The sequence below is a fragment of the Lepisma saccharinum genome, chromosome 25, assembly GCF_977018435.1.
Source record: "Lepisma saccharinum chromosome 25, izLepSacc3.1, whole genome shotgun sequence".
NCBI lineage: Eukaryota > Metazoa > Arthropoda > Insecta > Zygentoma > Lepismatidae > Lepisma > Lepisma saccharinum.
In genome coordinates, this window is record NC_139253.1 from 88,457 (window position 1) to 111,003 (window position 22,547).

At 37.0% G+C, this 22,547-nt stretch overlaps 1 protein-coding gene across 1 annotated transcript in view; it reads left to right on the forward strand.

The window, feature by feature from the left end:
* LOC145978621 (D-3-phosphoglycerate dehydrogenase) overlaps positions 1 to 21,836 on the forward strand; it is a 47,998-nt gene extending 26,162 nt beyond the window's left edge. Inside the window, exons 2-10 of the mRNA XM_083111353.1 lie at positions 3,261 to 3,412; positions 14,005 to 14,070; positions 15,169 to 15,322; positions 15,743 to 15,875; positions 16,253 to 16,542; positions 17,592 to 17,751; positions 18,336 to 18,560; positions 20,031 to 20,162; positions 21,507 to 21,836. Coding sequence (XP_082967479.1) covers positions 3,261 to 3,412; positions 14,005 to 14,070; positions 15,169 to 15,322; positions 15,743 to 15,875; positions 16,253 to 16,542; positions 17,592 to 17,751; positions 18,336 to 18,560; positions 20,031 to 20,162; positions 21,507 to 21,664 — 1,470 coding nt within the window. The 3' untranslated portion in view covers positions 21,665 to 21,836. The remainder of the gene's footprint in view (positions 1 to 3,260; positions 3,413 to 14,004; positions 14,071 to 15,168; positions 15,323 to 15,742; positions 15,876 to 16,252; positions 16,543 to 17,591; positions 17,752 to 18,335; positions 18,561 to 20,030; positions 20,163 to 21,506) is intronic.
* Positions 21,837 to 22,547: the final 711 nt, after the last annotated feature.

Genomic DNA, 22,547 nt, shown 5'->3' on the forward strand with positions numbered 1-22,547 from the left:
GCTCGGCATCCATGGCCTACTCGCGCTGACCTCATAGCTACGGCTCTGAACTTGACGAAAGTGAGAAAAGCAAGAAAATTTTACAAAATGTATTTTTATTTACATAAAATTTGAAATCGAAGGAGGCAATTCACCTCTGTGCTCCTGGAAACAGTAGCTTCTCTTTAAGATTTCTATGCATACATTAAATATCGGTGCTGTTGCTGTGCTTAAATTCCATCATTAGAAAATCTGATAAGTTCCTGTGTATGACAAGGACAAAGATCGCCATGAATAAACTTTGCCACCTGGCTTCCAATAAGCATGCGCTATCTTGATCCATTCATTCCTCGCATTATCTTAAATAGTATATTCAGCATTATCCTCTGTAAACTTTGGTATCTTTCATTGAATGTCATTTTTATAGATGGTTATTATTTTCATCAATCTGAAAATGACAATCTATTAGAAAGAATTTATTGGGTGTTACTTAAGCTGCATATTATTCTTATTGTTAAGTCACAAAAATAGTTACTATGTGATAAATCTTCAACTGGAATAAAGGAAGTTTAGTGACTTTTTTTCTAAAAGAAGAGTTACTAACACTACCAAGACAATAATCAAACTGTAACAAATTGTGCATGAGTGAATCACCTATATTTTACTTGAGTGGTTAGGGTGAAAAACTTATTCATGGGTTCAAAAGTGAAGATTTGTTATTTTGCAATGTATAATACCAAAACCATTGCTGAGTAAGAATACGAGGGTCACTATTTATATTTTGAGCCTAACAATGAAAAAACAGGAATTTGGCATTGAAAACTGCTTTATTGTTTTTCGAAGTATTCTCCTTTATGGCCAATACACTTTTGCATTCATTCGAACCATTTGTCAAAGCAGTTTTTCCAATCTTCTTGAGACACCTCCATAATATGTTTTTTGAACGCATCAACGGAGTCTTCCGCCGACGAAAATCGTTGTCCACGCAATTTATTCTTGACATTCGGGAACGAGAAGAAGTCATTGGATGCCAAATCAGGACTGTACGGCGGATGACCCATTAATTAGATTGTTTGACTGTTCATAAAGTCGGTTGTTAGACGAGATGTGTGACAGCTGGCATTGTCTTGATGAAGAATGCGTTTGTTTGTTTTCCGTATTTGACCGAAGACCTCTGGCAAACAAATTGTTGTGTACCATTCAGAGTTGACCGTTCTACGTTTCTCTAAAGGCACAGTTGCCACATGACCAGTTTTCCCGAAAAAGCAGGCGACCATTTGTTTCGATGTGCTTCGAGCGCAAACAACTTTTGTTGGATTGGGTTCATCTTGAAACACCCACACAGTCGACTGCTGTTTACGTTCCGGCTCATATGCATATATCCATGATTCGTCACCTGTTACAATCTTATATACGTCTTTTGAAGCACCACGATTGTATTCATTGAGCATTTGTTTGCACCAATTGACGCGAGCGTCTTTTTGAGTTTTTGTCAAATTGTGTGGGATCCAACGAGAACATACCTTTTTCTCACAGCTAAATGATCATGTAATATTTTATATATGCTGGTGGAACTAATGCCTATGGTTGCCTCAATCTCGCAGAATGTCACATGACGATCTTGCAGCATTAGGTTTTGCACAGCATCAATGTTTTCTTGAACAACAACTGAATTTGGACGACCTTCGCGAATCTCGTCGGTGAGCGAATGGCGGCCACGATTAAATTCGTTATACCAGCGTTTCACAGTGCCAAAGGATGGGGCTTCATCGCCAAATGTGGAAGTAAGTTGATCGATGCACTCTTGTCTTGATAATCCACGTCGAAAATCGTAAAAAATCATCGCACGAAAATGTTAGAGTTAATTCCATTTTATTGTTGTCGCGCAATCTCCAAGGCAACATAAACAACAAAAATCAAGCTATTGACAAAACATTTGAAGTACGTTATGGTCAATAATGCCAGACGATTCCGTGCAAACGTCAAATCGCGCCTAACTTCAATCAGTGTTGCCAAGGCTCAAAATATAAATAGTGACCCTCGTATTCACTTTACTTCACTTTAACTGGTATGAGTAAAACCCTCAATAAGTTACATTGTTGTTACTTTGGTAACGAATACACCTTACAAAAATTGATTGTGTTTGGTTTTAAAAACAACCACATTGAGAAATTCCTATCAGGAGAATCTGATAAAAGATCTGATCTTTTTTATTATCTTGAAACTTGTAGAAGTATCAAAGTATCTTATGGAAAACCGCAACGGAATTCTTAACACTTATGTATTTAATCAAAGGTCATTACCTAATGACACCTTCAGAAATGAATGATTAGTTTTTGTAGCAAAACAGAATTCCTATGTAGGAATTTCAGTGACGAATGCAGGCTCAACCGGGACTGGAACCTGAGCCTCTGGCAAACCGTGCCATTGTGGGAAATGAGACATAATAGTAAATAGTGTTATTGAAATATGTTATAAGGTTACTGGTGTGCCAAGGTGACTGTCCTTTTTAATATTATAATGGAATATCGCATGAGCCAAGCTTTAATGAAGGGTGTAGTATGCCAAACCTGACCGAGCTTATATTTTATGCTACACTCCTGTAATATATCTTTCGTGCACATCAAAACTTAAAAACTGGGAAGTGCCATTCTTAAAATGATAAACCATACTTAAAAAATAAAAAAAAAATTGAAGTACACTTCCAGATTATCAATGCTACCAAATATTAATACTAATAATATATTAATTAATATTTGAATTTGAATTTTTTTCTTACGTAGACCCTTGATTAAAAGGGCATGGAAAAAGTCAAGATACAAAACAGTATTTAGTTTAGTACATCATAACAAAAAAGAAGAAACATTGTGTAGTACATTACATCACTATACCAAACATATCAACTTTTTTATATAATTTTCAAAAGTAAGGTAGCACTAAATTTACAAAACCTAATTCTCTTTTGATTGCAATTTCCAGGTTGTGTGTGATAGCCTATTATTTCCATGATGTCCTCCTAATTATATGAAAGTTAAATGACACTGGTAGTAGCATCAATTATGTTGATGATAAATGTGTCTTCGCGAATAGTACTATTTTCTATAGCTATAAGTACATTGCTGTTCATATTTTTCAAATAATAATTCTTCTGTGTTGCATTGAAATTATCACCAATTCCTGTTTTTCAAACATGAACCTCAAATTATATGCAAATATGAGTACTTGGCATGTACTGAACGAATGCTACATGTCGATCAATTTCGTTCCATTGTATCTTTCAGAAACATGATGGTCTCATTGTTCGATCTGACACCAAGGTCACTGCTGAGGTTTTGGCTGCAGCAACGTCCCTGCGAGTGATTGGCAGAGCTGGGACAGGAGTAGACAACATTGACTTAGTTGCGGCTACAAAGAGGGGGATTATCGTTCTAAAGTACGTGATTTTCTTTACATTCAATAAATCTTCATGCATCAATAAATCCTTCTAGATTTCTGGTACAGATAAGTTGATAATGATAGTAACAACAATGCATATTATGCAAAACGTGAAGCCATTAAAGATAATAGTGTAGATAACCATGGAATTAAATACATGCAAGCACAATAATGAATATGAAGTTTTAACAGGCGCGTCGCCTGAGCACGTGAACACTCATGTATATGTCTTATATTACGTACACATTAAATGCACACAAACACACATACGTATATTTATTCGAAAAAATACTATGTTTAATGTACGAGAATATACACACAATTTACTCTGAGAAGACTTCTTTTACGTCTGGTAACTTTTTTAGATAGTTGGTAACACTGACTCCCACGGTGTTCCACGGAGGGCGTTGAACACAAAGTCTGTGCGTGTTGTATAGAGCTGACAACTAAGGGGCTGTTGGGCACTATACCTCGAAGATGTTCACTTCGCTGTGCGAACCCTGATGCAAGAGAGAATACTTCTTACATTCGGCACCAGAGTGCAGCATATACAAGGCATGTCTAGGGGGTCTCGAAAAGGTCTGTGCTATGCAAACTTTAGCGACAATTCGCTAAACCTGGCAGATTTTAAGGGGGAGAGGGACAATTTCGCCTAGGTCCTTCTTGTATTAATTACTTTAAATATAGCGTGATTTTGGGGAGAAATTGTTGAAAATAAATTGAACTGTTATTCTCACTTTTTCAATTTAATATGAAGTTACAAGGGAGAGGAGTAAATCTGCATTCAGTACAAAAACAATATTGTGAACCCTCGTATGTGAACCGCACGCGACACCACTGAGTTTTAAGTTACAGAATATGTATATAAATCGAAATATATATATACAGGGTGTCGCATGTAACATTGCAACCTGAAATATTCATGAACAACAACAAATATTGAAAAACTGCTTTCACAGATATATAGGTATGAGAGGGGCTCATGAAACTGGTGGACACAATACGTTCAACTACGTAAGGAAGTACGATTTTCAACACAAAGTTAGTTTTCTTTTAATGGAAACCCCATTTTATTTTCAGCTCATTTGAAAGTACGGAAAAAATCATTAAGAATGGCATTTGTTACATTGTAATACGTCAAGTAGTTCTCAAGTAAATGTAACCTGAAGTTGAGCGTGAAGGCGCATCCCTCACTATGCCTGTCGGCAGAGCAGAGCGCGAATGTCGTCATGCATACAGCCTGCACGCATGTGCTGCATTTTCTTACACTCGCCATAGATAAGTATCATCCCGGCCTTTTCCGAGTCTGAAAATACTATTTTCTCAGCAACAGTCCTGACGTACGTACACTATCACAAATGTCTGGTTAATCAGTGTACTTTGTTACGCCCTTACTTTATTTGATAAATCAATTTGAAGGAAAAATGTATAAGCTGCAAAGTTTCAAAGTTTAAAACTTAAAGATTTGGCATGACCAAACGAGAAGAGTTGATTGTTCCAATGTACTAAAAATTATGACGTAAACAAATGAACGCAAATTAAAAATTAGAAAGATGTTAATGTACTATCATTTATGTATGTAACTGATGGCGGAATGTTTAAAATTTATACTTTTTAATAAACCCTTATTTGATAACTCAGAAAGATGTATCAGAACCTTTTAGATAATTTGTCAGAGTTTACTTATGTACTCTTCGCAACATCTTATTTGACCGCCCTGAAAAAATTCCAAGTCCTGAATTCGTAAATTTGGCAACATAGCGCTTCAGAGTCCACAAATAGTATCCAACTTAGCAACAGTTTTATTTTTCTAAACGGAAACGCTCTTGTGAATTTCTTTCATTCTTTCACATTTCATGAAGTTAAAACCAGTAATATAATACACAATTAAACAAAAATCGTAAATTATAGATACAAATGTTGATTTTTCTTTAAGAGTATTCGTTCAGAAATGGAAAATAGGGGAATTTATGTGCAGTTGGAAACACTGAACTCGTTCTCCACCATCTGGAGAGAATTGAAATCACATTTCAATGCAATGAAGCAAATTTCTCTCTATTTTAGGCAAAATTGCAGTAAAGATAAATTGCACAATACCGGACGATTCTACAAAGGGCGTCTTTTCCCTGATCTGTGTCCCTCAAGGCACTGTACTCGGCCCCCTCTTATTTGCTCTGTATATAAACGACCTCCCGATGGTGCTTAACTGCTGTAAATATCATATCTATGCCGACGATTTTCAGTTAATTTCTTTCTCCCCGCAAGAAATACTGCATGCGATATAAATTGTGAACAATGACCTTAAACAATTGAGTACTTGGTCTGCACACCATGGCTTAGGCCTACATCTAAACCCGACTAAAACCCAGTGTATTCTTGTAGGTTCCCCTAGAATTTTGAGCAAAATAGATAAATCTAGCCTCCCTAGACTCAACGTAAATGATATTCATCTGCCTTTTTCAACTACTGTTAAGAATATGGGTGTGATACTCAGTGGCGTAGCGTTATAGTACGCCCGGCGTTCCCAGATTTAAAATGTAAAAAATGCGTAAATGCTGTGAATGTAAAGTAAAACGTGACTAATTTCATATGTTTGACCTTCTTGGCATTATAATAGCTATTTTTCGCGATCCGCTTGCAACGCTCCACTCTCAACACTCTTTCTAGCATCTCTTTTCAATGCCTTTCCAGGCCGTACGCCGAACAGGTTCGGCGTACAGGATTCTATATTCCTTGCTGCCTTTCTGGAGGGAAAGCTTCGATGTCTACAGCACGCGCGTAAATGCTCTCTCATACGCCAGCGTACGGAGCAGCAGAGGTCTACCGTGATTGGTTCATGTGACCCTTCCCGCCTTCTGAAGCAGACGACAGCGGTAGAATTACTACCCGGTCTTCGCGCTCATGCGCTATGTGATGCTACAATACGCAATATTGACTGACGTAACTTTACCAATCTCAAATATACCGCTTCTTAATGGCCACGCATTGTATAATTTATCGCACGAACAGTGATGTGCATTAAAAACTAAAATATCAACACAGTTTTTGTCAAATAAGTTGGTGAAGTCCTCGTGGTAGAAATTCAGCCTGTGGCTGCTCTACCACTTAACCCGCAAAACTATTTTTTTATTGTTATTATTTTTTCGTTATTAACTAACTGCTTAATATTGTTTCAATGGAAATGTTTAGCATTCATTTGAAAACTCTTAACATCGAATGGTCTCTGGACAAAATTATTTTAAAATGTTTATCAGCATTCTCAAGATGTAATAAACAGTGGTCTGAATTACTAATCGGCACTGTTACGTCAGTAGAGTGTACGATATTTGGATCATCCACCCACCTCCGTGTCAGCCAAGACGACAGAGGCCCCTGGTTCGAATCCCGGCGTGAGTATGGGTGTTCTTTGTCAGTGTGCCTTCATCAATATCATCACTCATATTCATATTCGCAATTAACCAAAAGTGGTAGAAAATAAATCAAATCAATCAGTAGTTGGATCATCCACAACAATGACGTCTGCTGTTGTGCACAGGCGCTTGTGATTCAGATAGGTTTTTAATGACTTGCGTCATGCAGAAAGGTATACAAAAAGGTATAAAACACCAGAGTTCAAAATATTTGTGGTATAGTAAGGCATGTAATTTTCTAGCTAAAACATGCATGGATGATGTTTTATTGAAAACCCAGCTGACTTCAGGCAAATAAACGATACCTGTGGCGACTAATTCCATAACTAAATTTTTAAAGCAAGAAAGGGCCGACCCTTCCTTCGGACTTGGCGTTTCCACCTGAAATGTCGATGCTACGCCACTGGTGATACTCAACCACCATCTCACCAGGGCAGAGCAAGTTAACTCGGTATCGAGAAGAGCTTTCGGTGCATTGCATTCACTCTATCGGCTCAGAAACTTCCTCCCTGAAGGCATAACAATTAAACTGGTCCAGTCTCTTGTATTTCCAATTGTTGACTATTGCGACATTGCTTTCTTGGATGTCAATCATGAGCAAGCTAAACGACTGCAGCGAATTCAAAATGCCTGCCTTCGTTTAGTTTTCGATCTAAAATATTCAGAGCATTTGACATCGTACTTTGCGAAGGTCGAGTTTCTTAAATTAAGCGATAAACGTAATTTTCATAAGTTAATTTTACTGTACAAAATCCTCCAAATAAAGACCCGCAATATCTATATAACAGATTTCAACATCTTTCCGACTTTCACAGCCGCAACACCAGATCACGCGAAAGGTCTCTGCTCTCCATTCCACTCCACAAATCCAACTTTTATGCAAATTCTTTTACTGTTACCTCAGCAGGCCTTTGGAACAAGTTGCAACCTGAAATTCATGTCTCTTCCTCAATTGTGCCGTTCAAAAAATTGTTAAAGTTACACATATTATACAATGTAAATTAAATCTTTGATTTCCCTAATAATATGGCGGGTGCAGAGAATGATAGAAGGACGTAAGGCACAAAAATGATTTAACGTAATAATTAAGATGAATTATCATCAAAGTATACAGTTTTGGACTGTGTTTAAGTTGTATAATGTTGGACTGTGCTTAAGTAAGTGTAGTGTTATGTATTTGCTTGTACGTGTGTAAGGGCAAAAATATGTATGTGTGTGTGTGAGTGTGTGTGCCCGTATCTATAGGTTAGATTACCATTCTTATATGTAATTTTTCTTTGTATTTTTTATTTCTCTGTAATTTTTATATATATTTTTTCTTTCTTTTTTTCAATATTTTAATTATACCATATTCAATTTTTTGTAAACATGGTCAAGTGGAAGAAAAGGCTCCACAGCCTTAACTTCGCCATGTAAAAGAAGACGAAATAAATAAATAAAAATAAAATGTTCGGAACTCCGGCAAAATGTTATTTCAACTGAGATCAACTTGTTTTACAGAGTTTCACGTTAGTAATCTCCTGGAGCAGTTGATTAGATGGTCGTCTCGTTTGACTTTTTCGTCAAGAACGAAACATCGTAGGTTCAAATCTCATACCCACTCCTAATTCTTTTTTTTATTGTTATTTACCGATTACAAAGTGTTGCAATAATGTAATATAAGATTATATTAAATCACTGTAAATATTTATGCGATGCATACCTCGGGAAAGTTTCTGCTCATCTTGATTTTTCAGTGATTGACAGGATTTTTGGCAAGACTTTTCTTTTCATTCAGCTGTCAAAAGCTATGTTAACGCACGTTAAGAATTAATATATCATAAATACATGTTCTTAAACAGCATGTTGTAATAAAGGTGTCCCAGTTTTAATATCAGTTGGAGGCTCATTGCACAGTGGTTCGGATTCCTGTTTAAACTGTAGGTCCAGTCCCGATTAGCCTATCTGTGCATAAGGTAGACTTAAAACAACGACAACAACACACACACATACCATCATACACACATACACACAAATACGATGTTCTTTGTTTGTGCTCTTCACTGCGGACCTAAAGTATACGTCGGATTTTCAAATGATACAACCACAAATATTATGCTATATTCAACTATATGAAACTACCCACCTCAGACTTTACATCGCATCTTTCTGTATCCGGAAATGCTGGACATAAATCGCATAAATAGCAATGGAAATATCCAAGAAACGTAGATAAGCATTCTCGTCCAAAGCCTTTTACTTCCCGAAAATGATTTTGCAAAGAAGTAGGTTTCAACCCATGACCTTCCATTCCGCAAGCAAACACGGCCCCTCTACACCACACCTTTGCGCAACAGCCCATGAAGGGCCTGGGCCTACCTACCGACTGCCGGTCTCCCTCCCACACTTTCTCTCGTCACCTTTAAGCATGGCGATCTTCAACCAGTATTGGAATAGTCGGGTGATCAGCCCGACGTATCCCCAGCCGTTATAGTAGGTCGTCTCGACCGGATTACGCTCACTCACTCGGAGCTTCCCAATTTCCTCACGATGGTAGGTTGCCACCGGCCCTATACGTAGGTCGAATAAATTCCGACCAGAGCCGGATTCGAACCTACGCCGTCCCGCAGCGAACGATCTCAAGACGAGTGAACGCCTTAACCCGCTCGACTACGGAGGAGGACTCTACACCACACGCTTCACGTTATTTTATGCAATCGGTTCGGATCCTACTTTAAACTGTAGGCCCAGTCCCGATTAGTCTTACTATGCATAAAAGTGACTTAAAACCCCAAATCAACCAATCCATCTCCTTTCAGAGTGGGCCTTCTATGATACTGTAGTCGGCCAGCGTCCGAAAATACAGTTCTGCTTCGCATACACCAGAGTATAATTGCATTTAATATTGTGACTAATTTTACTTTAAAAGTACAGATTAAAGCGATAATAGTGTCCAGAAAAAGAACCTCAAAGTAGATCTTCACGCAAAGTATTTTAATCCATTGCCAAACATTTCAGTTAACAATAATATTATGCTTTTCCATTGACCGTATTTTCGATTCGTGGTGAATTTGCTAAAAGGACCATGTCAAGAAATCTAAATATTTAAGTTTTACTAGTAAATGCATTTATAATGCACGAAACAACAGGGGAGGAGAAAAATAAACCGCAAAAATGAAACAAAAACTGTTAAAAATACTGACAAATAAACTAAAAGCCAAAAAGGCCGAAAAATGCAAAAACCAAAATGTAAAATAGTGTTTTTTCCGGGTCTAACTGAAGGGAAACTGACATATCAGGTTTAGCATTGTTTTTAAGGGTCAGAAAAAAATGTGGATTTTTCATGAACTTCCTTACCCTAATTAGTAATTACGACCATTGAAAAAGTTGGAGGTAGAAGGCGGCTTACTTAAATTTTTCTTGCTGAGGGATCGCATCGTCCCATATATCCACTTTATAATACAGAAAAAAATGAAGTTCATATTTCGAAAATGACTTGAAGTTTTCCATCACGAAAATGTGTTTTTCATAGTTTGAAGTTCGTTAGTATTATCTTTCAAGGTTTCCATTGTTTTAATGTCACACATATTTTATATTTCATACGTTGAATATCCCTTTCATATCTCTTTTCATGCAGTCTTTGGAGAAAAGCTGAAATTTCTTGTCAAACGGGGTCTGGTTCAAATGACTCTTTTTCGCTCTCCTGTTCCTACTTCAAACAAACAACAAAAGGCTTCGTAACTAAACGATTGCTTGTTCAAAACGCGGAATTTTTACACAATTTACAAAATATGACAAAACAACAATAGACATGTTCATCATTTTTCCCTTTCAGCGTTTCTCGATTTTTTTCTGAATTAGTTTCCTCATGAAAATTGTCATGAGGAAATTATAGACATGACATTGTGTGAGTTGGTTTCTTCAAACTGATAGCAAATTTTAACATGAACGTGCTCGATTTTCACGAGGGACGTCGTAGGTTTGATTCTCCACCTAGGCAGGATTTTTTCAGGAGTTTATCGTTGGATGTAAAGTTTATCCACCGTGCTAAGAAGTTAACATTGGTGTCTGTATTTCACGAGAGGAAAGGAAATAGTAAGAGGAAGTTTTTTCGATGATAGGATGAAGTCACATGCCACGTGGAATGCGCAGAATCAAGTTACATAGAGCTAAGTCTGTAATGGTGGTTTCGAATATTGGAAAGTTTGTTATATCTGATACTCGTAGTTTCTGTTCAAAGAAGACAAACATTTTAGATACAAAGCAGTGAGGAATTAAATATCATTGAGGTTTTGAATTTTTTTGTTTGTCACTATATAAATACTTATTAGTAGTTTCTTATTAAAAATCGGCCTCCGTCGCAATTGGCGATTTACTATTTAGTTTTAGACGCATGGTAAGATGGTGGCGAGGGGATTGACAACAAACATAAAATTACCAATCTTAGGAATTTGAACTCCTCAAACTCTCTCCTTCGTTACAGTAATGCACTACATCACTACTTATGTATGTTTTTTTAGTATATCGAAATCAAATAATCAATATTTTAGGTGTCAGTGAAGAACAAACAATACATAACTTAAATAGCCAACATTATATTTTGCATCCTCAATACATATATGTGATTTGTGAATTAATCATGATGTGTGTGTTAACACAACATATGAACAATAACTAAACAAAAGTTTTAACCGTAATACTGGAAATCTGCAACTTCTAAGTGGAAATATGCGCAGAAGGGACGTTCCTCAAGTGTAAATCGGATTCATTTTTAAATATTCTAATATCAACGGTCTCTGTTCAGAAAAAAAAGAGGAGAAGGTGGGATTTGAACCCACGACCTTTAACCCTTCACGAAAAATAAGGATATCAGTGCCTAACCAACTGCTCTACGTTAACTTAGACGTTTTCTCGTTTATGAAGACTCCCACCTTCCTGTGTTCCAAACACATTTTCTCGACAAGTCGTAAAAAGTATAACTGTTTGAGAACTGTTCGATATTTTGCAAGGTATTGTAAATAAAATGTCGCATAAACTCCTCACAAATTTGCTTCTTTCTGCACAAACTTGTTGGCGATTTCCTCCAGGTGGAGAAAAAAACTATTCAGTGTTTCAAACCCCTCAAATTTCAAGTCGAGCAAGCAGAATCGTAAATATTCTTCAAGGTTCTTTTTCCAATTTATTATTTCTGTTTGATTGTGTATTATAATAGCGGTTTATATAGGGTGACCCAGAGATGTATACCAATTTTGGAATGAACAGTACACAGTTAATTGTACACCAAACTCTTTATTATTTTTGTTATATAATATGTGTGATATATTGACATTTATTTTAAATTTATTTATTTATTTATTGCAGTCACCATGGAGTCGTTGTCGGTGGAACATCGCGTGTTCACGTGTGATGCCTATGTGAGAAACGGCGACTCAGTGGTTGCAGCTCCGAGGTTATTCCACCGGCACTTCCACGTAAAGCGGCATGGATCAGTTCCAACATGCAAAACAATCTTAAAATGAGTTAAGCAGTTTCGAAACACCGGCACTGTAACTCCAAAAACACCTCCAGGTGCTGAACCTCTGAGCTGCAACATAGGCATCATACATGAACACGTGATGTTCCACCGACAACGACTCCATGGTAAATGCAATAAATAAATGTAAAATAAATGGCAATATATCACACACATTATACAACAAAAATAATACAGTTTGGTGTACAATTAACTGTGTAATGTTCATTCCAAAATGGGTATTCATCTCTGGGTCACCCTAGTTTCTAAGTCCATGGAAAGTGCAAAATTGAAAACCTCTCACATGCAGCGTTTTTCGTCTAGTGGAAGAACCTACTCAAAGTTGGCTACTCTCACCTGGAGCTGAAGTGCAGGGCGGTCAAATAAGATGTTGCGAAGTGTACAACCTGCAGTTGTTGGAACGTAACAACTTTCCTAAGCACAACGCATAGTATGCAGAAGAGAACAAGTTTGTTACGATACACGAATGGCGTCAAAAGGGGGATATGCATGTTACGACACACGAATCAGATTGTGAGAATGTGTGTTTCAAGCGTCAACTTCCGGTTACATTTACTTGAGAACTACTTGACGTATTACAATGTAACACACGCCATTCTTAATGATTTTTTCCATACTTTTTCAAATGAGCTGAAAATAAAATGGGATTTCCATGTTTAAAAAAAACTAAGTTTGTGTTGAAAATCGTACATCCTTACGTAGTTCAACGTATTGTGTACACTAATTTCATGAGCCCCTCTCATACCTATATATCTGCGAAAGCAGTTTTTCAATATTTGTTGTTTCACGAAATATTTCAGGTTGCAATGTTAGATGAGACACCCTGTATAATCAAATCATGTTGATGCTACTTCTGTAGAGAGTATCCAGATTCTCCTATGTAAGCTCACCAAGCCTCCCTGATGGCGAAGTGGTAGCGTCGTCGCCTTATAATCAAGGGGTCCCTGGTTCGATACCCGGTGGAGGCACAAGTGGTTCGTATCCCACTTTAAACTGTAAGTCCCGATTAGCCTTACTGTGCATAAAGTGGACTTAAAACACCAACTCAAACCAAACCACAAGTGGTTCGGATCCCACTTTAAACTCTAGGTCCAGTCCCGAGTAGCCTTAATGTGCGAAAAGTGGACTTAAAACACCAAATCAATCAATCAATCAATGTAAGCTCACCAGCATTCAAATGGTTTTGTTTGATAGTATGCTTCGTAGTGCCATTAAGAACAAAAGATAAAGTTGAATTTCAAAGTCAAGACAAGGTTACAAATGGTCCCATGAAGCCCTTCCCAAGGAAGAACCCTGGTGGCACAAGAACTCTATACATCCTCAAGAGAAACATTAGAATTTGAGGTACTTCATTTTGTTTGCATGCCTAAAATAACAACACGAGAAGCTAAAACCATGTTTGAGATGAAAGATTATAATTTCAATTATAATGGAAATGTTTGTGATTGTAGTTTATACATTTCATGAGAATTATATTCCACTCTAATCATCACAGTAAAGAAAGAAATACACAACATAAAGTGACAAACAACTTAAGATTGATAGACAAATTATCTTTGTCTACTTCAGATATAAATATATCTCATAAAATATATTAATTTATTTAAATGATATAATTAAGTATATGTTATTGAGATATAAATTTACTAATTATTTCATTTATTCCAGTGCACCTGGTGGAAACTCGGTCAGTGCCTGTGAGCTGACATGCTGCCTCATTGCAAACCTAGCAAGGTATGTTGTTGCCTGTTGTACAAGAATGTTATATTGTAACATTTTTAGAAGTCTTTCTCATCATGTTACATTCTTGCCATGCTGATCTCAGTGTCGTTGTGTACCAAATTTAGTAGACAAATTATGTTAGTGCCAAGCAATAAAATATTCCTGTCCAGGTACTTTATACATTAAAATGAAACTTTCGTTTTTAAAGTTCTGCTGAACCTTGGCCAGTAATGTGTCTAGTTTGATATGGCCTATAACATAAAAAATTGGTCTGTTCAGAATTCCTCCCAACATCCAGAGGCTTATCTATTTCAATCACATTGGCGAAATTTTTGTAATAATTTTTAAAACTGTACATAAGTTTTTATAATTTCTTTGACAAGCAAATACAATGCATGTAAAAATTCTTCTAAAAACTCTGGAACACGTGTGACTTTCAGAATGAACAGGTGCGACGTTCAGAATAACCTGCTTGTTTAAAATGAGATATGTAAAAATGTCTGCCCTGAGCCATACGTGTTTACTCAGTGAATGGGAGTGGTTTGATCATTAAAACCTTTATTAAAATATAACCATCCTTAATATATGAGATAAGAACATCAAAGCTGCATGTTCCTTTCCTATTAACTTTTATTGTCCTTTAAAATCTAAATAGCCACAAAGTGGTTAAAACAGTTTCGCTATTTGGGTAGCTCCACTATTTTCTACTATTCTGTAATGTGTATCTTTGCAGTGGCTATTCATGGCATGGCACTAGTGCTTTAGTCATAAAACAAGTAATACCCAGTTGGTGGGGGGTATTACTTGTAAATTATTGCCCCTCCCCTTTGACCCAGTATTCCTAATAAGAAAAGTCAAAGGTAGGAGGCAAAATAAGGGCTGACTACCAAAAAAGTGTATGTACCCCTCCCTTTGGAAAATCCTGGGCATACCACTGGTAATACCAGGGTATTTTACAAACTGCATCACAATGACAGAGTAGTAAATATGTTGACCAGATGACACAGCTGATTATAATTTCCCAGGAAGATTAAATTTAAGAAAAATCATTAAATCACTCAAACATTTTCAATCTGCTTGATTTATTCTCACTAAATGCCTCCTTCTTAGGATCGTGCCAGCTGCCACAGCCTCACTCAAGGCAGGAGCCTGGGAAAGGAAGAACTTCATGGGATCGGAGCTCTATGGCAAGACTCTAGCTGTGATTGGGCTGGGAAGAATAGGCAGGGAAGTGGCGCTCAGAATGCAGGCGTATGGAATGAGGGTAAGGAAAGTTTTTGCACTTATGTTCTGAAATGCAGATTTCCAAATTCTTTCAGTTCACTGCTTGCTTTTTTTTCACACAATAATCCCACCTTCATGTCCTGCAATCTCAATCTCTCGTTTCCTTCCATATACTTAACTACACCAGTTCACCTATCCTAACCTGCAGAAAGTAGTAACGAAATTCAAAAGAGTAACTTGTGTGGAAAGTATCACAGCTAGCAGTTGTGGAGGAATAAGGAAGTCATAATTTTAAACATAAAATTGCAAGGATAACTGATACTAATTTGACACAAGACTACAAATGTTCAATAGAGAAACACTGAATAGAGAAAAGAAACAGGTTCTTTTCAAGCTCCATTATTTGAACACTTATTTTCCTAGTACTGGCTCCCACACCTAATCAGCTACCCTCTTTCAGACGATTGGCTTTGATCCCATCGTGTCTGCAGAGGCTGCAAAGGAGTTCAATGTAGAGAAGATGGAACTGGAGGAAATTTGGGGCCAGACTGACTACATTACGGTCCACACACCTCTTATTCCCCAGACCAAACGTAAGTAATCCTTTTTATTTATTTATTTTTACTACAGGTCATTACAGAATATACTTTATAGAAAGTCAAAAATCGAGCACATTTAAGCGACTTTGATAAAAAATAATTTAGAAATGTTCTTTGGCTTCTTGATACTTCCACAGGTCAACAAGAGTAGTAACATCTTTACAAATTTCATCCTGCATTGCTATGTAGTACTTTGTTATGCAGAGTGATTTAGTTACAATCTGAGATAAAAATACTTTGAAAAGGAAGCAAGACATTGCTGTTGGATTTGCATAGCTTCATTTAAGAATGTCTTAAAACTTGATGTATTTTCTGAACACCAAAGATTCAACTTGTGTCCTGGGACCAAAAGTTCTAAATCCTTTCCCCAGACCTCATCAATGATGCTGTTTTTGCAAAATGCAAGAAAGGGGTGAAGATTGTGAACGTCGCTAGAGGTGGAATAATTGACGAGATGGCGCTGATCCGAGCTCTGCAGTCAGGTCAGTGTGGAGGAGCTGGTCTGGATGTTTTTGTGGAAGAACCACCCAAGAGCCAGTACTATACAGAGTTGTTGCAACACCCGTTGGTCGTCTGCACCCCTCACCTGGGGGCCAGCACCAAGGAGGCACAGAAGCGGGTTGCCGTGGAGATTGCTGAACAGTTCATAGACCTGACTAAGGTACGCCATTAGAATATTTTTTGTACATCGTGATCGGACTCTCTCAGGATGTGCTACTGATTCTTTTCCTTCCATCGCCACATGTACCACAGTTCATGCCTTGTACTTCAGGACAGTTACTAGTTTAAGGCATTCAAGAATGTTCATCTCCCAGTAAACACTTGTGTACCCAGTATTAGCACTTGTAAAATTGCTGTGAAGGTAGAGTTGGTGGTCCTTTATTTCATTGAACCAGAGATATGTATTCATGTCAGTTACAATTAGCCTTCAGTCAATTTTAATTTCGGACACAATAGACGTAGGACATGCTTCTAAATCCTGCATTTGATTGGTTCCTCTTCAAGGGACACATGATACAGTACATCTCATGCTTATCACCTTGAAATCAGTCGTAGACCTGCATCTTGTCTGTTCAATCTGGAATGACTAAACTTCTGAAAGGAATCATGACAATTTACACCTTCGTGTGTTTTTAATAAAGTCATCATCTGAACATAGATGGTAAGAAAGCATACAGAAATCTGAGTTGCGAAAGTTATGAAGCCACAAAATGATTTAATACCTAATTGAGTTTGAAATATTGAACTGACAATGAATTGAAATTAGAACTCATTAGATGATGCTTCCAGGCTTCAGTGTCTCAAAAGAATATTTCAGAACAGTGTGAATCATCTTGTTATTATTTTTGTTTTATGTATCCCTGCGTGTGTGTTATTGTTCTCCTAACACAAAATAGATTTGTTCTGTATTAAGGATTTTTTTTTTTTTTTTCAAATTTTAGATGCCAAACTAATATATGAAAAAATTCCATAGCAGATGACATAAAAAGGGTGGCCCTAAAATACATTGTAATAATGTGACTAACTCCTAGCAAGAGAGTAGTGCAGCATCCTTTAGTTGGTCCTATCCTTTTTCTTGCTTCTATTAGGTTTTCTCTGTATTTTAGGTAACAATTTTTACCACCTGCACATTTCTACATTTGATTGCAGAATTAACCTAGTAAAAATGTATATGGTTCTGCTTTTTTATTTGAATATATCTTTTCCTAGGGTAAGAGTGTTCCTGGTGTAGTGAATGCCCCCATCTTGGGAAGCTCTTTAGTGAAAGAAAATATCCCCTGGATCAATCTTGCTCAATGCCTGGGAACACTTGCATCCAGCTTCATCCCTCCGTCAGCTCCAGGAATCCACATTGAAGTTTCTACTCATGGTAAGTGATATCAACGCTTGCAAATGTATGTACTGTTAGTTTAGGCCAGTTGGGTAGTTCTGTGTTCAGTTCATATTACAAGTCAATATTTTTCAAGGCTTGCAGTGGGATTTTTTAAAACTTTTTACAGCAATTTACAAATGGCAAAGTAGGAAATCATTTTCAAAAGGCATTACTTTTTAGTCTTTGAATTTCATATTTGTATTGTTTTCAGAAAAAAGTTGTCATGATCCATTTATTTTGAAATATTTTTCTGAATTTTGCAAAGTGATTAATTATTTTAAAAAAATATTTTGGTTCAAGATGATGATTAAATTTCACGAGTGTGTACTCTACAACATTATAATTACGCTAAAATAATTTTGATTTCCTTCTTCGTAATCTTAATTGTCATATAATAATACAAACAATCCTTCAATTGTAAGAGGTCTCAGTAAACCAAATAAATCAACTTCAAGAGATTTTCATCCAACGGGTGAAGGGGCCTTTTCTTGTTGGTCTCGGTTTAAATTTAACAAATGCAGAAAAGTTACTTGAAAATTTGCTTATAGAAATATAACTTTGTCAATGTTCTTTCACTCTAGGTTGTGGCATGGAGCATTTGGGGTTCCTAAGCACAGCAGTTTTGGTGGGTGAACTGGCAAGCGGAAATCAGAATGGCATCAACATGATAAACGCTCCAGCCTTAGCCAAAGAGAAGGGCATCGAAATCGCCACAAAGCACAGCAGAGACGTCCCAGCCTCATTTCACGATTCAAAAGTGGTCAGTGTTACGATCTCAAAAGGCCAGGAATCTCACTCAATACTAGGTAAGTTTGTAGAATGTCTGTAATGAAATGTTTTTCTTCATATATAAGGTAGTCCAATGAAATGTATGATAGTCGTGAATGTACACTTTCTATCAATGGATATAACAAACAGAGCCCTAGAAGTGTCCCAGGTCACCTATTTTTCAACTTCTCATCATGAATTATACAGGGTGCCTCACGGAAATGGACAGTTTTCAAATGGGAATGTCGAAGCAGGGAGAGGGGGTAGAGATGAAAGTAGGGTGGCATTGAACTCATGCTATTTTTGGCAGTTTGAATCGGCTCAGCTGAGCTTAGCATGGGGTGACAGCAGTAGACACAATGCCAGCTGCACTCAGCATAAGATGGGAGTCTTCATGTTTGTGAAAATGTCAAGCATGTTCCTGGTGAAGGCTGAACATTGTGGATAATCTTCGTGTAACTTCTGCACGATCACAAATTTGTATGGATGGAATTCCAAATCCTTGCGTAAGTTTGCCGTATTCTTTCTGACTATTTAAACATAAAGAAACATAACAAGCAGCCTTATTTTTCCTGACGAAATTCCCTCTCGCTGAATGTTAACCAATGGATGCAACAGGTGGGTGGCACCACCCAACATGGTTCTCGCAAGCTATTTTGGCTTCACTGACGTCACACACACACACTCTATTTCTTCTTGCTATCACGTCGATCCGATCTGTGCTGAAAATGGAATGACCAAGTGAGTTCAATGGCACCCTATTTTCATCTCTACCCCCTCTCCCTGCTTTGTGATCCCCATTTGAAAACTGTCAGTTTCCAGTGACGTGCCCGTTATTTTTACTAATACCCGTAAGTATCTCCATTATTTGGTTAATCTCAATTAGGTTTATTAAAAACTATAATACCACCTTAACATTACACTTGCTGTTCTGAAATAATTCATTTTAAAGATGCATACATCTCTGGAAGGGGGAGCAAGGGGTAGGGTCACACTCCTGTTTTGTTAATTGTTGAAAGGGTATTGCAGAAATATGATAATTTCAATCTGAAGTGTTTTTTTTTAAGGGGGCAACACTATTATGGGGGAAATGTCATTTGCCCCTCCTGAAAAAATACCTTGCTTGGCCTTTCCTAGAAAAGATCCTGTGGACATCCATGATTGTGTACCACAGCATTAAGTGTCTTAATTATTCATGTTATTCTTGAAGTTTCATGTTTTACTGAGAAAGAAACTTCTAACAGATGTGATGGGATTCTATGACCTAACCAAATGCCAAGAAAATATCATTGGCAGGCCAATACACTTTTGTGCCATGGGTTTATTTAACGAGCATTTCTCAAACACCTTCTCATGTAGATGTTTCCAGGCATATGCTTCTTGAGACAATGTAAAGTTTAAAGTTCATATACAATATTTCTCAAACTAAGCTTAAATACAAATGGAGGAAATTATTTTTTTAAGGTGGGAAATTTTCACTCACATTGGTTGTTCACGTTTTTTTCTAGGTACAACAAGAGACACTGTTCCATACCTGATTGCGCTGAACAACACAGTCTTCCAAACCGGTGTCACTTTGAGTGGTAATGTGCTGCTGTTTGAGAGTTCCAATGGCCAACAGGATCTCTCAAATGTTATAGGTAGGTGAAGAATAGAATATGTAAATCTACTACTGAGATAATCTAATCACATTGTCCCACACCGTGGTCTAAAGCATAATGCTTTAGGGTCTGACTACGGGATGGATGCAGATTCGAGTCTCCTGGGGAAAGTGTAACAACTTTTCACTTGAGATATCGGCCTGTGTATGGGATGGTGGCCACCCACCATCGTGAGGAAATTGGAGAGCTACGAATGAGTAGTGTAACCCAGTCATGGAAACCTACAACAATGACTGGGGGCTCTTCATGCTGACCACACATCACCCCATAACTGGTCGCATGATCTCCCTCCTCAGTAGGTGGGAGTGAGGACAGCAGTCTGTAGGTAGGTCCTGGCCCTTGCAGGCTGTTGCGCCACAGGTTTTTTACTATTATTATCTAATCACATTAGTAAATAACAATGGTACTTTACTCAATCACCTTCTCAATTTCTCATTCTCTAGCAGGGTACATTGCAAACAAGTGATCATAAGATCAGCCAGGTTGAGCCAGTATTTAATTTCAATATCTTGAATGCATCATTGCTATCATCAGGAAAATGTAGGCTTGGCCTGCCTGACAATGATGCTTGCATCATGCTACCAAGTGGAGATTCAATTTCTATCATGGACGATTGTTTATCTTTAGATAATAAATTTTCAATCTTCTGGGAGCTGCTTTTGGTTTGCATGGACAAACAGTCCTTAATATCATGAAGGAATAACATCAGGAGGACAAGGTATAATATTCCCACGATGGAATCATTATTAATTGCACTATAGAATATATAGCTTGTGCCTGTGCCAAATTTATTAAAAATAAATTATATAATGTACTGTTGTTATTGATTCTAACAGACAATTGTGGTTTTAAGCACAATATTTCCCCACTCTTTCAAATATGCTCATTAGGGGAGTTAACATGTGGTGGGATTGTTACAGTTTGTTTTGTTTCTTCTCTTCTTCCCACATACCTTCCTAATGTTTTGCATCTTTCCTTGTTTTGTTTGTAGATATTACAAACAAAACAAGGAATGTTTATACTTGCTAACTTATTGGTTCAAATTTGAAGTTTTCGAGTAAAGACTGCCATCCTGAATGTAATGGTGCTGCATGTTTGTAATCTTTTGTTAACAAAAACATCCAATTATTGTCCTTGGCATCTCACTTCAATACCATTTGAAACAGTGGAAATGTTGTGTTTAAAAATAACAATTACATGCCCCAAACAAGATTAAAAACTTGCGACATCCATACCACACGTAAAGAAGACAAATAAGAGATAATTATTATTAAAAAATTAATTTATTATTATTATTGTACTTTTTCTTTTCCTTGTTTCCAGTCGAGCTTTGCAAACTGAATTCCTACATTTTAAGCATCGCATCATCCACCAGCAGCAACAAGAAGACTTACATAGCTGTGAATACACAGGGAACTGCAGATTCTACGCAAATAAAACTTCCAACTGGTTTAAAGTTCATTTCTCAAAAGGCGTTCTAATTGGAACACAAAAATTGCTGCCTTTATGCAGCCTGACTGACATCAAAATAAACAGAAATACAAAATCATTGTCAATTTACGAGCACTATTCATTGTAATTGTCTTTTGTCATTCAATGAGTTATCTGACGATGTGCTGACCAATAAGAATGTTCAATAAAAGTACAATTATACTCATTTTTTTCATTCATTGCTGTGTCATTGTAAAATTGTGTAAGGCTAAGCTATATTAATCTCTCTCTCAAATTTTGTTCATAAAGAAGGTACTAATCAAAGGGATTATTTCAACATGAGTAAACTATACAGTAGCTGAATAAAATTTAATGGAAACAGGACAGCACAAATTAAATAGCAGCATTTGGAATCCTATAATTTTCAGGGGTGAGGGTGTGCAAGCACCCCTTTTTCAAAACCTATTTTTATCCAAAAACACAATTAGCTCTTAGTGTGCATATTGAAGTGGGATAGCTTTTATTGTGTACAACCCATCGATTCTAATCCAAAAAGGATGCCGTCAGCATTGTTGTTAAGAATTGTTTCTTCTATGGTTTATTCAAGTGGACTGTTTGAGATTTTCAGTAATTACCCGCAGCTCAGTGAAAGTTTTGATATTTTTTTTAGCATTATGAAATTTTTATTTTTCCCTACTTGGTCTTCCTTTTTCCTCCAAGTCACATTGCAACAAAAAATTTCAGTTGCTTTCAAGATATGAAGTCATATTCAGAAAATTATTTAACAAGTTGCCTCTCAATAGGTGCCTTTTCTGTCAATACATACTTCTACATAACATGCAGGGGTGTGCCCAGGATTTTCAAAATGGCAGTGTTATGTTTGCTTTTTTAGTAGTCAGCCCTCAGTACTCAGTTTTGCCATCTTTGCCTGCC